The 16556-nt window shown below is 34.2% G+C and overlaps 3 protein-coding genes across 4 annotated transcripts in view; 2 read left to right on the top strand and 1 right to left on the bottom strand.

The window, feature by feature from the left end:
• Nucleotides 1-722: 722 nt before the first annotated feature.
• uchl3 (ubiquitin carboxyl-terminal esterase L3 (ubiquitin thiolesterase)) lies at nt 723-7656 on the bottom strand. Its single transcript, XM_056465918.1, is given in 10 exon segments — nt 723-1117; nt 1211-1269; nt 1370-1445; nt 3259-3306; nt 3461-3546; nt 3673-3801; nt 3804-3828; nt 6828-6956; nt 7307-7318; nt 7487-7656. Coding segments are annotated over 10 exon segments (690 nt in total). The 5' UTR covers nt 7529-7656; the 3' UTR covers nt 723-1033.
• A 257-nt stretch (nt 7657-7913) lies between these two features.
• On the top strand, nt 7914-13928 carry sgo2 (shugoshin 2). The gene is made up of 8 exons (XM_056465090.1): nt 7914-8090; nt 8168-8275; nt 8406-8581; nt 8779-8856; nt 9056-9095; nt 9992-11896; nt 13402-13507; nt 13598-13928. The coding sequence occupies exons 1-8, from the start codon at nt 8060-8062 to the stop codon at nt 13689-13691; spliced, it is 2538 nt and encodes an 845-aa protein (XP_056321065.1). The 5' UTR covers nt 7914-8059; the 3' UTR covers nt 13692-13928.
• The window catches only part of LOC130234793 (uncharacterized protein C2orf80-like), a 7799-nt gene continuing 5166 nt past the window's right edge, over nt 13924-16556 (top strand). The window contains exons 1-6 of one of the 2 annotated variants that reach the window (XM_056465092.1): nt 13924-14561; nt 14650-14734; nt 14818-14899; nt 15057-15136; nt 15646-15736; nt 15819-15896. In XM_056465092.1, the coding sequence (XP_056321067.1) occupies nt 14694-14734; nt 14818-14899; nt 15057-15136; nt 15646-15736; nt 15819-15896 (372 nt within the window). In that variant the 5' untranslated portion in view covers nt 13924-14561; nt 14650-14693. Of the gene's footprint in view, nt 14735-14817; nt 14900-15056; nt 15137-15645; nt 15737-15818; nt 15897-16556 lie in introns of both variants that reach the window. The other variant, XM_056465091.1, reaches the window with a different exon arrangement.

Below are 16556 nucleotides of genomic sequence, written 5' to 3'. Positions count from 1 at the left end.
TTGTTATCAATTGTTTGAAAATATAAATAAATTCTACAAATAAATACTATTTTACAATTGCCCCCATGTTTCTCAGTCCGGTCACATTTGCATTAAATTTAACAAACACCTTTGAGGCTATGACTTAGTGACACCATTTGATGGAGAAGTTGACAGTGATCAAGGATGCGTTCCATCATTGAATTGTATGATTTTATGCTTGTTTTCGTATGATTTTTGGGGGCCAAGGTTAAAGTCAGGCCCTGTCACATTTTTTAAGTGAAAATTTATACAGAATATCCCATAAACAACAATCATTCAGACGTATTTGACTGAACTGTATAACCAAGCAATCAGAATCCAAATACTATTGGAATCACTGGTCATGTGAGCTTCTTTTAAAATCACATTTTAAATCGGTTTAGAAGGAAAAAATAAAGATTTTAAAACTAAATATTAACACTTTTACTGTTTGCATTTAGGGACTGAACCTGTCATTCATCATACAGCAACAAGGTCCCTATGAGAAGAAATCACTGGGCATTTGTTCTTTAGAATTTGAGTCTCATCTGGATTTTTTTTTTGTTGCTAAAATATTGAGAAAGCTGTAATTTTAAAATAGAACATACACATTGACACATTGGTAGAGGTTTAACACTGCTTTAAAAAGAGCATACTTTCTTGTAAATATGTAAAGTCTATATTAATCAGGATATTTTGATGGACTTTTTTTTTGGCAGAAATGAACAACAAAAATGAGTTTATATATTCAACACTGAATGCATTTTATATCATTTTGGAGAAATCAACAATTGTTTCAAGCAGTGTCAACAGACAAATACAAAATTATTATTAGTAGTAGTACTTAAGTGTGTACATCTTTTGAAATAGGCAATTGTTTTCTTTGCCTTAAATTTGCCTTGTTGTAGTGGTCAAACTTTTAACAAACTTTAATCAAAGTCAAAACTGAACTTATACTGTATAAACGCTAAACGTTTAAAGTAGTCAGCACTTCCGAATGATTGGCAGTTTTTCTCTTAAATAATAAGGACAGTTATGCTTTAGAAAGAGCCACCACAGTGAAGCGGAGCTCCTGAGGATCACGGGCCATGAACTTCTTGCAGACCTCTGCAGAATCCTGTAGATCAGACAAAATGTGGATAAATGCACAGAACACCTTAAACAATGCACACAAACTTGTCTAGAAGGATACCTATAAGAAACCCCTCACCTCAAGAAATGTGTCCTCTGTGGTCTTCCCATGAACAATTGGAAAAGGTTTGCGACCATCTGAAAAAATATTACAAATAAATCTTTAAATATGAGGCTTCACTGTGTGTCATATAACAATTTACAAATAATTGTTTACATAAACTTTAAATTTACCTACCCAGTTCATATAAATGCCCCTCAACATTTACGAAGGCAATAAAATGCAAATCCACCTTTTCGTCTAAACCTGGAGCCTATAAGTGTGAAAAAGGCAAATATATTAGCATGCTTAACATTTTCTATGATACTGAAATAGCAACCAATTCCTAAAAGCTGTGTCTTGCAGTAATAAAATTATACAAAATAAAGACTGATCATTTCGGTTTCTCTGCAGCTTTTAAATAGATACATACATACCAGACATTTATATGCAAAATGTCCCATTCTGATACAAGAGTTAAGTTTGTAAACAATAATTTATGAAAGTATATATGTATATATAAAACATCATCAGCAAAAACTTCAAAACGTATGCAATTACTTATTGTTTTAAAGACTTTGAACAATTAAGGGTGCACCAAAACAGTTCTCGCTGATCTGTTTGGTTAAGTCATGGTTTATGACATGTTCAGTAAAAAAAAAAAAAAAAAAAAAAAAAAAGAAAAAAATCTCTACAAGCAAAATACATTACAAAATGAATACAATATAGCAAAGATAATACTAAAATAAAGTGCTTTTCATGTTTTTCATCTACCTTAACTTAATTTTCTGTTAGCTTAACTAAAAAATAAAATTAAATAACATTGCATACCGTTTATAATCTTCATTGTCTAAACTAAAAGGTTAACCGCATGAGTCCAGAGCAAAGTGATTTCATAATATTTTGTTGTTTGATTAATATTAAAAACACACGGCAGGAATAAGATTTTACTTTAAAGGGCACCTATGATGAAAATCTACTTTTGGACAGACCTGTGTGTAGGTATAGTGTGTCCACAGTCAAATTGGGGTGAGAGAAACACAGAATCTCTTTTTAAAAACGTTTTCAATGTTAAAATAGTATTCAAATCCCTCCCATTTTGAGGCCCACCCCAACGTGACGTAGGAGTGTGGTTTTCCCTGGCCAGAAAATTGACTGACAGGTGCTATGTGTCCATAATAACATGTATACACATGGTGTCAGTAAACACGCATATGTATGCGTGTACTGCAAACGGCAGTTTGAATAAACTCCTTCACAAACACATCAAATAATCTTACTTGGTATTTTTGACTAGTGACCTTATTTCTGCTTCATTCGTGTCTGTCTCTGTCACTGTGCTATTTATCTGACATAACGCATGAAAAGCAGACACGCACGTTAGAGCAGTGAGCAGGGAGATGCAGCTCATTTGGATTTAAAGCCACAGGCTACAAGAACAGCTACATTGACCTCAGACACCAAAATGGGCAGATTTTAAATTACATAATAAATGGGCATTTTGAGCTGAAACTTTACAGACACATTCTGGAGACACCAAAGGCTTATCTTACGTCTTGTAAAAAGGGTAAAATAAGTGCCCTTTAAGACACGGCGCAGATGCAGAACAATGAGAAAGTTACAGACAACACAATTTCCTGAATGTTTCCATGCCAAGGCATAACCATTTAAATGCTTGTCAAGTTGGATAGGTGGACATAATTATTGGTCATAACTGAGTTTTACTGTTGAGAAGCAAGGATTAAGTAACTTTCATTTAGCTGTTAAGATGAGGCACATCTCAGATCGCATGCTGACATGCGGCTCGCATCACTTTTAACTATACGTGAAAGCGTCTACTACTTTAGTGCTCACTGATGTGACATGTTCTCATGGGGAGCCTTGTTTCAGAGCATTGACATGTGTTATAACATGCACAGAGCCAGTTCAGAGACTAATAAAAGGAATGGGGGAAATGCAAATTACATTTGTACATTAATACAAAACCGAAAAACCACAACATCTATATGCATACTGAATCGTGGAATATTATAATCAATATTGTATCATCCCTACTAACAACCACACTTTATTTAGCAAATACAAACCTCTGTTTGTCCCTCCTGAGCACTTGATTCATGTGTTACTCGAATACTCTGAAATAATATCAGAACAAGGATAGTTTAGCTTAATCCAGTTAACTGCTTTCAATGTTTACTGATTACAGTCAGATATGGTTACTGATAACCTCAGTAAAAAAGTGTAACAACTACCTGCACACTGTTGCACTAAAATACCTAATTTCATCACCTCATCTTTTTCAAGGAAAGCTGCCTTTTCTTCTGGGCTCATCTTTGCAGACTGGAGTAAAAAGGTCTTAAGTGGTGAATTGAGCTCTGTAGAAAGTAAAACTTTATGAACATATTGCAAACACGAATATTAAAAGCACAACGAGTGGCTATCTTTTTTTTAAATCAGGGAAAACATGCTAAAAAAAAACAAGCAGCAGCAAAGATACCCACCAAACTCCAGATGCTTTTGATTGTTTGCCACAGCATGAATGAGCCCTATTGTTCCACAAGCATTGCCGATGGTTTGTTTCATAAAGTACACATCTGAGGACACCTCTTGTCCTTGTCCTTTAATTTTGCCTCTTCTTCCTGTCTAAAGGTTTCATACTACATTAAGGAAAAAAACATATATATTAATTTCAAATCAAAGATTTCATTATAAGACTTTCAGTTACGTAATAAGGAAATCTGTGTTTCTTCATTTTCAGCTCCAGAAAATTTGTTAAATAATAATGTTAAGTTACGTCTTTTGTACAGTTTTTGCAACATGCCTTGCCATGTTAAAATCTAACTTACATTGTTCACTAAACTTTCAAGTACACAAGAATAAGCTTGCAAATGGTTTTACATAAATATATAAAAAGGCATTTGAAATAATTGAGGCTTTACTTGCATTGAATATGCTTTCTGTACATAGATTTCTTTGTAAATTGAGGAAACCAGAATTTATAGTTTATAGTTATTGATTTGATCATTTTAATTAAAATTACTGATGACATTTCTTCCAAATGTAATGTTTTTCACAAAATAACAAACATACCACACTTTTATCCAGGTTTATATTATTTTTAAACACTATACACTATACCTTTACCTCATAATACCCAAAAATGCCAACATTTGTCTCAGAAAAAAAAAAGGGGGGGGGGGGGGGGTAACTGTAATGTGGTGTTAGTAACTGTACTATGGACTGGGTTTCTGCGGTCATTGCGATCAGATATTATACCAAAGTTGGTGACCAAAGGGATGATACAGACTGTACCAAAATTAAAAATAAAATAAAAATTTACAGGAGTAACAACATGGGATGGTGGCAGGAGATGGATCTGAAATAAGGGAGACTCCTATGAAAAACGGGAGTGTTGGCAGGTATGATAATCTCACTGTTTTAACTTCAGAAGAGTTAAAGTGTTAGTTCAATCAAAAACTTTAATTCTATCATTTACTCACCCTTCACTTTATCTAAACCAGCTTTAGATTCTTTTTTTCTGCTGAACACAAAAGAAGATTTTTCAAAGAATGTTGGAAAACAGCGGCCATTGACGTCCATTGACTTTTTTCCTACTATGGATGTCGATGGCTATTCATTACTGGCTATCTTTATTGGTGTTCAACAGAAGAAGAAAATGCAAAGGTTTGCAACCCCTTAAAGATGAGTAATTTTTCCTTTTTGGGTGATCAGTAGGCATGGGATGATATCCGTTTTTAATGTATACCGCAGTTTGGAAAAGTCAAGGTTTTAAAACCGCCAAAATTTGAGATAGAGTAAATCTCTTTGTGGCAGGGTGAGCAGCCACTAAACCTGCCACAGCCAAGTGCGCCTGCCACAAATACCTGCCACTTTACCCGTCACCGCTAGGGGCAGCTGCCTCTAAACCTGCCACTGCTGAGTGCGCCTGTCACGGCACCCACCATGGTTTTATGCACCTGCCACAATTACCTGCCACTGTTTGTAAGCCTGCCACGGCACCTGCCACAGTTACGAAGTCTTTTGTCCTTGTTTTTGCCAACACTGATTTGCTAGACATACCAATGGTAGCCAGATTTGAAGGTTTAAACAGACTACAGAGCACGACTCAAAACAAATGCGTCCATTTGCGCTTTGAGATCATTTACATTGGATTATGTCTTTTAAGGCTACATTTGTCCTTAAACCTCATCCCTAACTCAAAGGTTTTTTGCTGTAAGCTTAAACTTCTTTTTTATTGTGGAGGCCCTAAGGCATGCATGATACAAACAAACAAATACATGTGTTCTAAAATACTTTATTATAATAAGAAATCATTCAGAGCTGAGCACAACACAAGGCTGAACAAAACATTTTCATATTTCTCTTGAGAAAAAAAAAATCATAATTTAAAAAAAAAAAACGTTTAATAGCTTATTTACATGATTTGTCATGGCCTAAATCAGGATATTAAAATTCCATAATAATTCCGGCTTTTCCTGGCAACACAGATATATTTTTTCTCATAGTGTAGGCTATAAATCCAAAAACGCATAACAGTGCGGCCACTAACCGTGACTGGTTCCTTGGCAGGTGCGTATAACCGTGATGAGTTCCGTAGGAGGCGCATATAAAAGAGGTTGCGCATACTATCTTGACAAGTTTCATAGTATCCCCGTATACCCGTGGCGGGTTCCATAGCAGACCCGTATAACTGTAGCGGGTTCCGTATCAGCCGCATGTTACCGTGGCATGCGCGTATAACTGTGGCGGGTGCCGTGGCAGGCTTACAAAACAGTGGCAGGTTTAGAGGCAGCTACCGCTAGCGGTGACGGGTAGAGTGGCAGGTATTTGTGGCAGGCCCACTTAGCTGTGGCAGGTTTCGTGGCAGCTGCCCCTACCACGGAAAAATTCTACTCCCTCTCCAAAAATTTATGCAATCCCGTTCCTATGAGATGTGTATGATTTTTTTAATTTAGTTTTTTTTTTTTTTTTAATTAAGGTTAAGGTTTTTATTTATTTATTTTTTTAGTTTTTAGGACAACAGTATCTCCAGCAGAAAAGATCTCCAAAGATGCCATTTTAAATTGTAAAAAAAAATTTGTTTTTGAAACTAATGACGACAGCAGAAATTTGTGATTCATTTGAATTATTTAGCCTGAGATGTTTATTGGTCCAAAATATTTAAAATGTTTCTCAAAATAAAATATATTGTGTTTAAAGGGTAAACAAGTTGTTATTTACACAGACATTTAAAAAGAACTTATTTTAGAGCAGTAATCACAATATCGTAAAACTGTGATATTTTTATCCAAGGTTATCATACCGTCAGAATCTTATAGTGATCCGTAATTGGTAGAATAACCCTAATAAGCAGTCACAAATTGATTTAATACTTTTCAATCGTACTTTTAAAACAATTTTTTAAAATTTGAATTCTAAAAGAAATGTTACAAGACCTCTATAAAACCTATGAAATCTGAGACATTTCTAGTGGTCTCTTAATGTAATATAATTTGCAAAATATAAACATGCAAAATTGGCTAATGCTACCATCAACCAGATTCAGCTGCACCTCCATAATCTACAAAGAAGCATCTATAAATACAGAGCTTGTTTGCTGACATGAAGTCTATGAGGGTGTAAAGTGCAATTATACCTTCTCTGTTATAGGGAAGAGTAACAGTACAGCGCACACAGGCCTTGGCACCAAACTGAGAACTTCAAGCTCCAAACCGTACACATCCCCAAACTGCCAGGTGGGTACCAAGCCAAGCTGCCGTAAAAACTTAACAAAAGTATAACACAACAAATACATATTAAATAAAAGTCCTATTTCATAAGAGAAGTAATAGTTAGAACATCATGGCCATTTATAGACACAACGGCCTGCACAATCCAGAAACGTTTCCATTGAAACATTTATCATACAATAGTGTGATACATTATATTTTTCTTTAGTAAAAAATCAATAAGGCTACAAAAAACATGTTAAGCTCAGTATTAGTGTTGATAAGCATAATAAATCAAAGTGGATGTCATTAGCTTTATCATAGCGTGCTTTAATAAACCTGATTCATTCATTTGGCACAAGTTTTGAATCCTAGACACACCCAGAGAGTCGAGACATCTACTCACTTGGTTCATAACCTGAAAAGCAGACACAGAACACAAAACAGTGTCATATAAAATAGGATGTCAAAGACATGAGGTACAGCTTACCGTTTCTGCTAAAAGCTGCCAATGAAAAAACGAACGGATGAACGAAATAAACTGAATTCACGGTGAAACACCGTGAGTTTGAGGAGAAACTCCTACCTCTGGGTTTGCTTCCAGTGGTAACCAGCGCTGGCCATCCATCTCAGATTAAGCCCTGTCTAAAATCCTAAATAAAAAAAAATATGATATTGCTACCTCGAGCAATGGTGTGCAGAGGCTTTGACAGCTGAGGAGGAAGCTCGATGGAATATGTGCGCGCGGGCTGTGAACTCAGCCACTGACATAAAGACCGGCCAAAAACTTCAAAATAAAAGCCACCGTTAGATCATGTTTTATTTCCAAGGCCATTTTACCAATTCCAATCGGCATCATTCTTTAAAACCTATAATTATTCTTTTAGTATATAATACATGAATAGATTCTTGATATAAAACTTTGCTACAATTTATGTTAGCGATAACATGACATTCTCTGGGCTCTTTACTGTCTGGTGCGCGTTACAGGTTTAGTCCGGTGGGTGGCGGTACTTAACGGTTTATTTCTGTTCAAAACGTTGTTAATCACAAGAGAAGAAAGAATTTGAAGTGTCCGCGGCATTGTTTGGTTTTAAACAAGTATAAACTGATTTAATGTTACGTTAAGTAGTTGTTGTCGGCACAGACGTGTTGTAACATGTATAAAGGCAAATATAATCAAAAACCAGGTTTGTACATTTTCTTATTAACGGCGAGTAGTCGAAATAGAGATTATTATTGATAACGACAGTTTCTTTTTTTACAGCTTTCAGTGACACAACGCTGACAATGGGATCTAAAGAGAAGGAAAACACGAGAGTGAGCAAACAGACGGCATCCGTCTACGCTGCCAAGATAAAGACGAAAATACACAGTAAGAAAGGACGTGAATGCTAAACAGATCAAACTGTCTGGATAACAGATGTAGTTCATGCTCTTTAGTTTAACTGAGTTTAACTGTTTAATCTGATTCGTGACAGTAACTTGAGTTTATTATCTGTCAGATACCTCGTCATTCTTCAAGCTCTCTTTGAAAAGCAATAACAAAGCTCTGGCCTTGGCTCTGGTTGCTCAGAAGCAGAAGAGCAGAGAACTGGAGGCAGAGGTGGTGAGGCTGAGGAAAGATGCACAGGCAACTCATTTTGATCTTGCTTTTCAGCGTCATAAAAACAAACAACTGGTGAGTCTGAGAGAGTGAAGTCCTGGTCTGGTAAATGCCATTTATTCTTGCTACAGCTGACATTTTGCCTTATGCATAATCTGTGCTGACACCTCTATCAAAACATAAGACATAGTTATTTCAGACCAGTTAATGAAGATCCATTTAATTTATTTATGTTTATTTGACTTATTTTATTAAAATATATGCTTTTCCAGTTTGCTGTTATAAAAGAGTTTTATGACTCTTCCCTGAACTCGATGTCAAAGGCAGTTGACATCTTTTGTAATGATGAGGTAAGTAGTCGATATATTTTTCTGATAGTTTAGTTATGTGAGACTTGTTGCTTTAATCGTATGGTCCTTATTACCATTATTCTTTCAGCCAAGCTTTGTTGATTCGCAAATAGCTAGCTGTTAAATAGTCACAATGTTATCAGTTACTCTAATTTGGTTATTAATGCTGTGAATAATGTTTTTTTTTTTTTTTGTAAAGGTTCCAGACAGTATTGACACTGAAGACAACACCAGTGAGGGTATGAGAAATTACTGTTGGCTATTCTTAACCCTTTAACTGCCACACCAAGAAAAACTCCTAATGTTGCTAGTTAACACACTCAATGGATTTTTTTCAACACATCACATAATTTTTAAAATATCAAATGCTACAAATGGTTTATATGTCGGTTTATGGTGAAAGTACATTTACATTTACTATGAAATCTGAAAAATATAAAGTGTAAGACCAATTTATTTTGAAAAATATTCAAAATAAAACTGATTATTAAATCATCTTTATTTTTTGAAGTATGCCATAAAATATTTCAGATTCTTATTTAATGTTTTCTTGTTTTTTTTTGTTTGTTTGTTTTTTTTAAACAACAAAATCAAAATGAAGTGTAGTGATAAATGAAGTGCAACAGGATCATGTTTTTTTTTTTTTTTTTTTTGTAAACCAGCAATGCTGTGTAGTGTAAATCATTATTTAAAACAGTCAAAGACTTTAACAGTGATTATTTAAAACAGTCAAAATATGGTCATCCATTTGGTATTTGATAGTTAAAGAGTTAAGAGATAATTGACATGTACTGACATATGCTGACCAAGGGCAACAGAGACCTCATCAGGTCAGAATAATGTTGGCTTTGGTTAGTAGTGCCTGTTTTTACCAGAGGAACATGCTCACATAGTTTCGCTGTGTTTTGCAATGTCTGAGAAATTACACATTGTAATCCTGTGTTAGCTCACTTTGGTCAGTGCGTGGTGGTGCAGTGTAAATTGGCCTTTTGTTCAAGTTTAATTAACTTTGGGTGATTTATTATTATATCATCCTTATTTATTTAAACCAATATTATGCACCTTTTAGATTACAGCTAACACAATACAATTTCATGTGATTTTAATGATCTTGATTTGCTGTTTGTTTTTTCAGGTCTGAATTTTGAAATGGAGAAAAAGGTTGAACATGTGCCAAATAGACTAACATTGCATCCACAACATCATAATAATGTTGAGTCTGAACCAGTGAATACTGCTATGGTCAAAGGAGCTACTGATAGTGATGCTTCCATCCAAAAGAAAGACAATTTAGCGCTTCAAAACGGCATAAATGACTCCAGAATGGATATTACCATGAGTGACAATCCTTCTGAAATTCTAATAGTGGAAACAAATGCAGGAACCTCTAGAGTTACAGATGAACGTCCGATAAAGAAGAATTTGTGTCTATCTGGAAAAGGTTGTGATGGTGTATCTGGAGTGGAAGACTCACCAATTCAATTTTCATCAGATTATTCATCAACTATGCCAAAAGATATGACCATTGTGACACAACAGTGCTCTACCACTGTTCAGAACGGCCAGGAAACAGAATCACTATCTGCACGCAGGAAAACTCATGTCACCTCTCGTTCTAAAAGGCGCACGTGTAAACCAAAAGAACCTAACCCAGATCTAAGGAAAACGTATACAATCTCCAAAGATCCACCTAGTAATATTTTTAATGATTGTGGTAATGATCTTGAGCTTCAGAATTCTGAAGTTTCCAATAAAGCTGTAAAAAACAAAGTAAAAGAGTCTAATGCCATCAACAATCCAAGAAGAACATTTATAGTTCATGATGGGTTAAGATCTGAGAAGAGCAGGAAGACCAAAGCTTCAACACTTATGATGGATCACAGTTCAGTGTTCGTTGATGAAAATCTGGAGTCTGCCAGTATTGTGTGCTCAGAGGATGCAGGTACTGATAAGCATCTCAGTGAAGTAAAAAAACACACAAATAAAGCTCCAGCACACCCGCTTTCTCAGTTTGAAAAGAACAATACACAGAAAAAGCGAGGAACTTATGTGATACAAACAAGTCACGCAATCAACAGGAATTCAGTATTGACAGAATGCAATATATTAGATGTTTCCAGCAAAGCAGAAGGTTCACCAGATGTAATAGAAACCCAAACATCACCTCGAAATGTTGGTTTAGATGTCACTGCTAAACATTACAAGGAGCCAGAGCCTGTTTCTCATGACGGATCGAAGGAAAAAGCTTACAACAGAGAATGTTCACAAGATTTGCAAATCGGTCTTGTAGAGGAAACCTCTGAATTTACATCTGTGCCTTGTAAAGTTAAGAAGCCTAGGAAAGAGGGTGCAGATAGAATTAAAGATCGGAATGTTCCAACAAAAGAAAAATCAAATTCATTAATAAAGAAACCAAAAAAATGTCCTGTGAATGTAGATGAAAATGTGTCAACCAGGAGTCCAGATGTGATTAGTCTTCAGAGAGCAGCAGAATGCAGGCCTTTGTCTAATACTTTACTAACACCATGGGAATCTCATTGCTTAGCCGCAGAGGAGGATCTCTTGGATAATCATCATTTAGAAATGCCTGAAATAAGCTCTCCTTCATCTGTCGGCAAGGTTGATCAGACTGGCCATATCAACATGGATGGTCCTTACATAAATCTGAATCAAACAAACCAGGAACCTGAGAGCAGATGGAGGAAAATGTATATAACTTCATCGTCTGACAATACGGCCAGTGAAGAAATGACTGATGCTGCGTTTTCCATTTTTGAACAAGATCATCTCTCTAGTAAAATGGATGTTTCACCTCTAAAGAGCACTAGTCCATTTACCATGGATAAATATAATATGACTTCAGGCTGTTTTAGTGAGGACCTTCAGTTCACAGAAGAGAGACCTCCTTGGGAGGCCATTGGGGATTACAGTGCGATGCTCTCAGATGAAAGCTGTGCTCAGAGCCCTCAACCACAGACTAGAGTTCAGACTATCAACATTTATGAAGACCAGGACTCAAGCTTAAAGACCCAATTTCCAGGTAACTCTTATATGATGTTTTTTGTTCTTTCATACCTGGTTTGTTTGGAACACTTGCTTCAAAACCTAACACAACCTTTTCTCTGTTAGTTTGGTTTATTTGATCATATGCAAACACTAGAATCATGCTCAGGTCCACCCCAAAACAGTCAGTCTGTGCTTGAGCACATTGGTTATAATAGTTAAAAACCAAACAGCACCTCTTCATCTGAGTATCATGTAATTGCTCTTGCTTGGATTGGAAGAATGCTCTTCAAATGCAGTAGTTAATTCATACTCAAACCACCATATCTGTACTCTAATGACAGATAAAGATAATAAAGATAAAGCCAGAATAAGCCATAAGAACAAAATAATCATTCCATGTTACTGAACGAGACCAAGGAATGTAGAGCAAATAAGGGGACAATTTTACTCAAATGTTAATTTTTAGTTTTGGTATGCTTTAACATGTTACGTAAAAGCGAAATAATTAAAGAAATTGCAGCATTGTAACGTTCGGATTTAAAGCAAATCAACAACCTACAAGTCTTAAAATGATTTGGATATTATTTTATATATACAGTGCATAAATGAGCGCACCTCTTTAGGAAATTAATATTTTTATTGTTAATTTTTCTCAGTGAATGCAGACAATATATTTTGTTGCATTTAAACAGCTAAGTTATAGTCATTGTGTGAATATATTCACAGAGTGTGGTCACTTAACATGTTTACATAGAATGATAATACATTTAAATTCAAATTAGGTGTTGCAAATAAAAATGACAGACTACCTAATGTAACAAAATTCTATTTCTATTTGCCTGCTCTTTATTGAAATTCATTTAATATTTTAATAATATATGACAAGGTCTTCTGCTGCAAAAAATAAACCAAAACAAAAAAGAAGAGTTCTGTCCTGTAAGATACACTCCCACAATAATACAAAAGCTAATAATGCAAAAGCTAAATGTTCATAACACAACAGTTTTTAATCGTATTTGTACAAAAATATTTGAGCCACTAGTATTTTACATCATATGTTATATTAATGTCAGTAGTTTACTTCCCTAGATTGCAATTCAATTCAATTCTAATCTTATCATGAAAAACTGTATTGCTGGGAAGGTCTAGGAAATTTTAGCAATTTTTTCAAAGCTAGAGAATATGTTTACTTCATACTGTGAAAGTATGAAAAATGTGGTTCATAAACTCAAGCTATAATGAAGAAATTAAAAAAAGATATGGGGTGCTCTTATATGGCCACCAACAGAGCTTGGGTATCATCTTGTAATCTGTGGTACTTTTGATTTTCTGTCAGGTTTAGAGTAATACCAGTTTAGGAAAACGTGATGAATACTAAAAACACAATGTATTAAGAGCACGGGGATAAAAAGGGATGTTTTCAGAACTGTACATTTTCTGTATTAACACAGATGCATAATCTTTTGACTATTAAGCTTGATTTTTCATTTGAATGTTTTTCTGATAATAATTATATGTGCTTTTTTATTCCTCAAACAGAGGAAGGAAGAGTAATGAAGAGTCTAACAAACACAGTTAATGCTGATTTAGGGAGACCACGAAGACGAGCAACACCAGTCACCTACAAAGAGCCAAAAATCAACTGGTGAGTCGTCCTTCAATAGAACAATATCAAAAGGATCATTTTTCATCCTTAATGCAGAATAATATTTTTATTATTTATTTGTTTTTGCAGCAAAATGAGGCGTGGGGACAAGTACACAGATACACAATTCTTAAACTCTCCAGTGTTCAAAGATAAAAAGAAGAAAAAGAAGAAGCTAATTTAGGAGTGATGAATCCCCCTTTCCCCATTACATGTTTTTTTTTTTAAGTTTGTCTTTTTATGAAGTGAAAATGTTTAATAGTTTCTTTTTAAAGTATTTTACCTGCAGCTGGTAATATTGCATTGGATGTCAGCTTTCCCTTTTTGTGTATTTAGGAAATATTGTTTGAATTTTACATATTTATTTCAGTGTTTAATAAAGAAAATCTACTCTATTTGTAGTTTAACATTGATTTTACTTTGTAACTCTGTGTTACATTCCTGCTGATCATATGAAAGTCAGCTGTGTTCAAGACCCTTTACTAGCAGCATTCATATACATGCTGTTGGGCAGTTGTATCTGTGTGTTATGTAACCAAACACTGACCGACAGCGTTAAAGTGATTGAAGGACTGAATTAATAATTTAGAGGACTGTTCACATGAGATGACTACAGTTCTGAGATCAAGTAGGAGTGTCTGTTCTACCAGTTTATGCTGTCTGAAAGCAGCCTGAACCTCATGCGTGGTTATCTTATTCTGCCAGAATCTGTGATAGAATTTTAGGTAAGTTTCCTTTCTCTACAACTATTTGTATTTTGTTTTCACGAGACAGGATGGTTTTCTGTTTGTAGAGATGAAGCGTGTTTTGGCATCAAGGTGCAAGCGGATGCATTACATTAAAATGTGGTCTTTTATATACAGCATAAGTTTATTTTAAAACGTATTCAGTGTTTTTAGAGCTTTTTTGTTATGCTTTGGTTAGATGTGTTGGGTGACCTAACACTTGCCTGTTTCATACCGTCAAATATTCTTTTCCTGTTAATAGGAAGCAACAGAGCTGGCCGTTTTTTTCATGTGTTTAGTGTTGCCGCAGCAGAGGATTAACCACTAAGGTGAACTTGTTAAACTTGTTTTTATTTGCAATGTCCATTTCATATTCTCAACAATCATTTTATAAGCGGATTTAAATTATTGTTCCAGACTGAATTTAAATAAACACCTCATTAGTAATAGGTGTCAGAAATATGGAAGCCAAGCGAGTTAAGAGGGATGTTAAAACCTTGCTGTAAGTAGCATAAAAAAGACTTGTCATCAAAATAAAGTTTAAAGCTTGTAACAGCTACAGAAAAATATGTCTTCACTTTTTAGTGGTGAATATATTGGACGACGATTCAGAGAAGATAGTTTTGATCCAAAGGGGAAAAGCACTTCTACAATGATGGATGATTTGGTAAGTGATCCATTATAAAGGAACAGTTCAATCTCTATGACTAGGACTGTCCAATTTTTTATTTTTTTACCTTTTTTATATTATAAGAAGTCATAACAGAACAAGTATGAATGTATTGCAAAATGTGTTCCAAATGAAACCTGTCTGATTAATTTAGGCTCATTATGACCTGGCTATAAGTGTAGCTTTGTGGAGGCTCAATAAAGATGAAGGAAGTAATACAGCTGAGAATGACATGTGAGTAGAATACATTCTAATATAGAGAAGACGCTCGCTTTCATTTACATAACTACTATACACCAGCATGATAAATTATTTATCCAAAGTAGATGTAACAAAACTTTAATGTACACAACTGATGGAAAAAAACAAAAAAAGCATTAGACAGTAAAACTTTACACGGAATTCTGGGAGCGACAGTTTATGGTTATTCACCGCATATATATATATATATATATATATATATATATATATATATATATATATATATATATATATATATATATATATATATATATATATATATATGTATGTATGTATATATATATGTATGTATATATGTATATATATATGTATGTGTGTGTGTGTGTGTGTGTATGTATGTTAAACATTTTTAGCCTAGTTACAGATTTTAATGTATCTTTTTATTTATTTTTTTTTTTTTAAACCACAGCCATTTTACGGTGTATGTATGCAGTGATTTTACAAATATTTGTGCCTCATTTGCCTATAAACTGTACTTGTAGAGGAAGTGCCAGTTTAGGACACTTTAGCCAGTATCCCAATCGCTTGGAAAGAGAAGCAATGATTCTTTCTTCCTTTGCTGGAATGCTTCTGGTAAGGTTAATAATAAGGGTAATAAACTTGTTGCAATTCCATTTGGTTTTTAACCAAGTTTCACCTTTGTCCTCATTTACAGAACAACTTACCATTAGAAGATATTCTGTCTCTGTACAATTGCAAACCATCTGCATCTTATCCTCATAATGATGCCAAGGTATATAACATTTATATAACAGTTGTGTATTTGTCACTTGAGTGAGCAAATGTGGGAAAAGAATTGGACCAATTAAATATGAAAACAGTCTTTTCACATCAAACCAATAGTTCTCAAACAGAGGCTAGGACCTACTAGGGGTCTCACCAAAAAAAAAAGATATTATTAATTTATGCATAATATTTATTTGTTCATAATTACCTAAGCATTTAGTTATCTAGTCCATAGTAATTTTTTGTTTGTTTATTTATGCATTTTAATTATATCTTGGGACCTTGATATATTATAAGTTAGTTGACAACTTTTGAAGTTGAAATTTAAGTAAAGTGATTTATCAAATGTTGATTACTGTATGCATGTATGTGTATATATATATATATATATATATATATATATATATATATATATATATATATATATATATATATATATATATACATATATATATATACATATATATATATATATATATATATACATATATATATATATACACACACGTGTATATATATACACATGTATATACAGTATGTCACAAAAGTGAGTACACCCCTCACATTTCTGCAAATATTTATTTATATCTTTTCATAGGACAACAGTGCAGAAATGACTCTTTGACACAATGAAAAGAAGTCACTGTAAAGTTCATTTAGCAGTGTA

This window comes from Danio aesculapii, chromosome 9 (assembly GCF_903798145.1).
Source record: "Danio aesculapii chromosome 9, fDanAes4.1, whole genome shotgun sequence".
NCBI lineage: Eukaryota > Metazoa > Chordata > Actinopteri > Cypriniformes > Danionidae > Danio > Danio aesculapii.
This window is presented reverse-complemented; position numbering and strand designations above follow the sequence as displayed.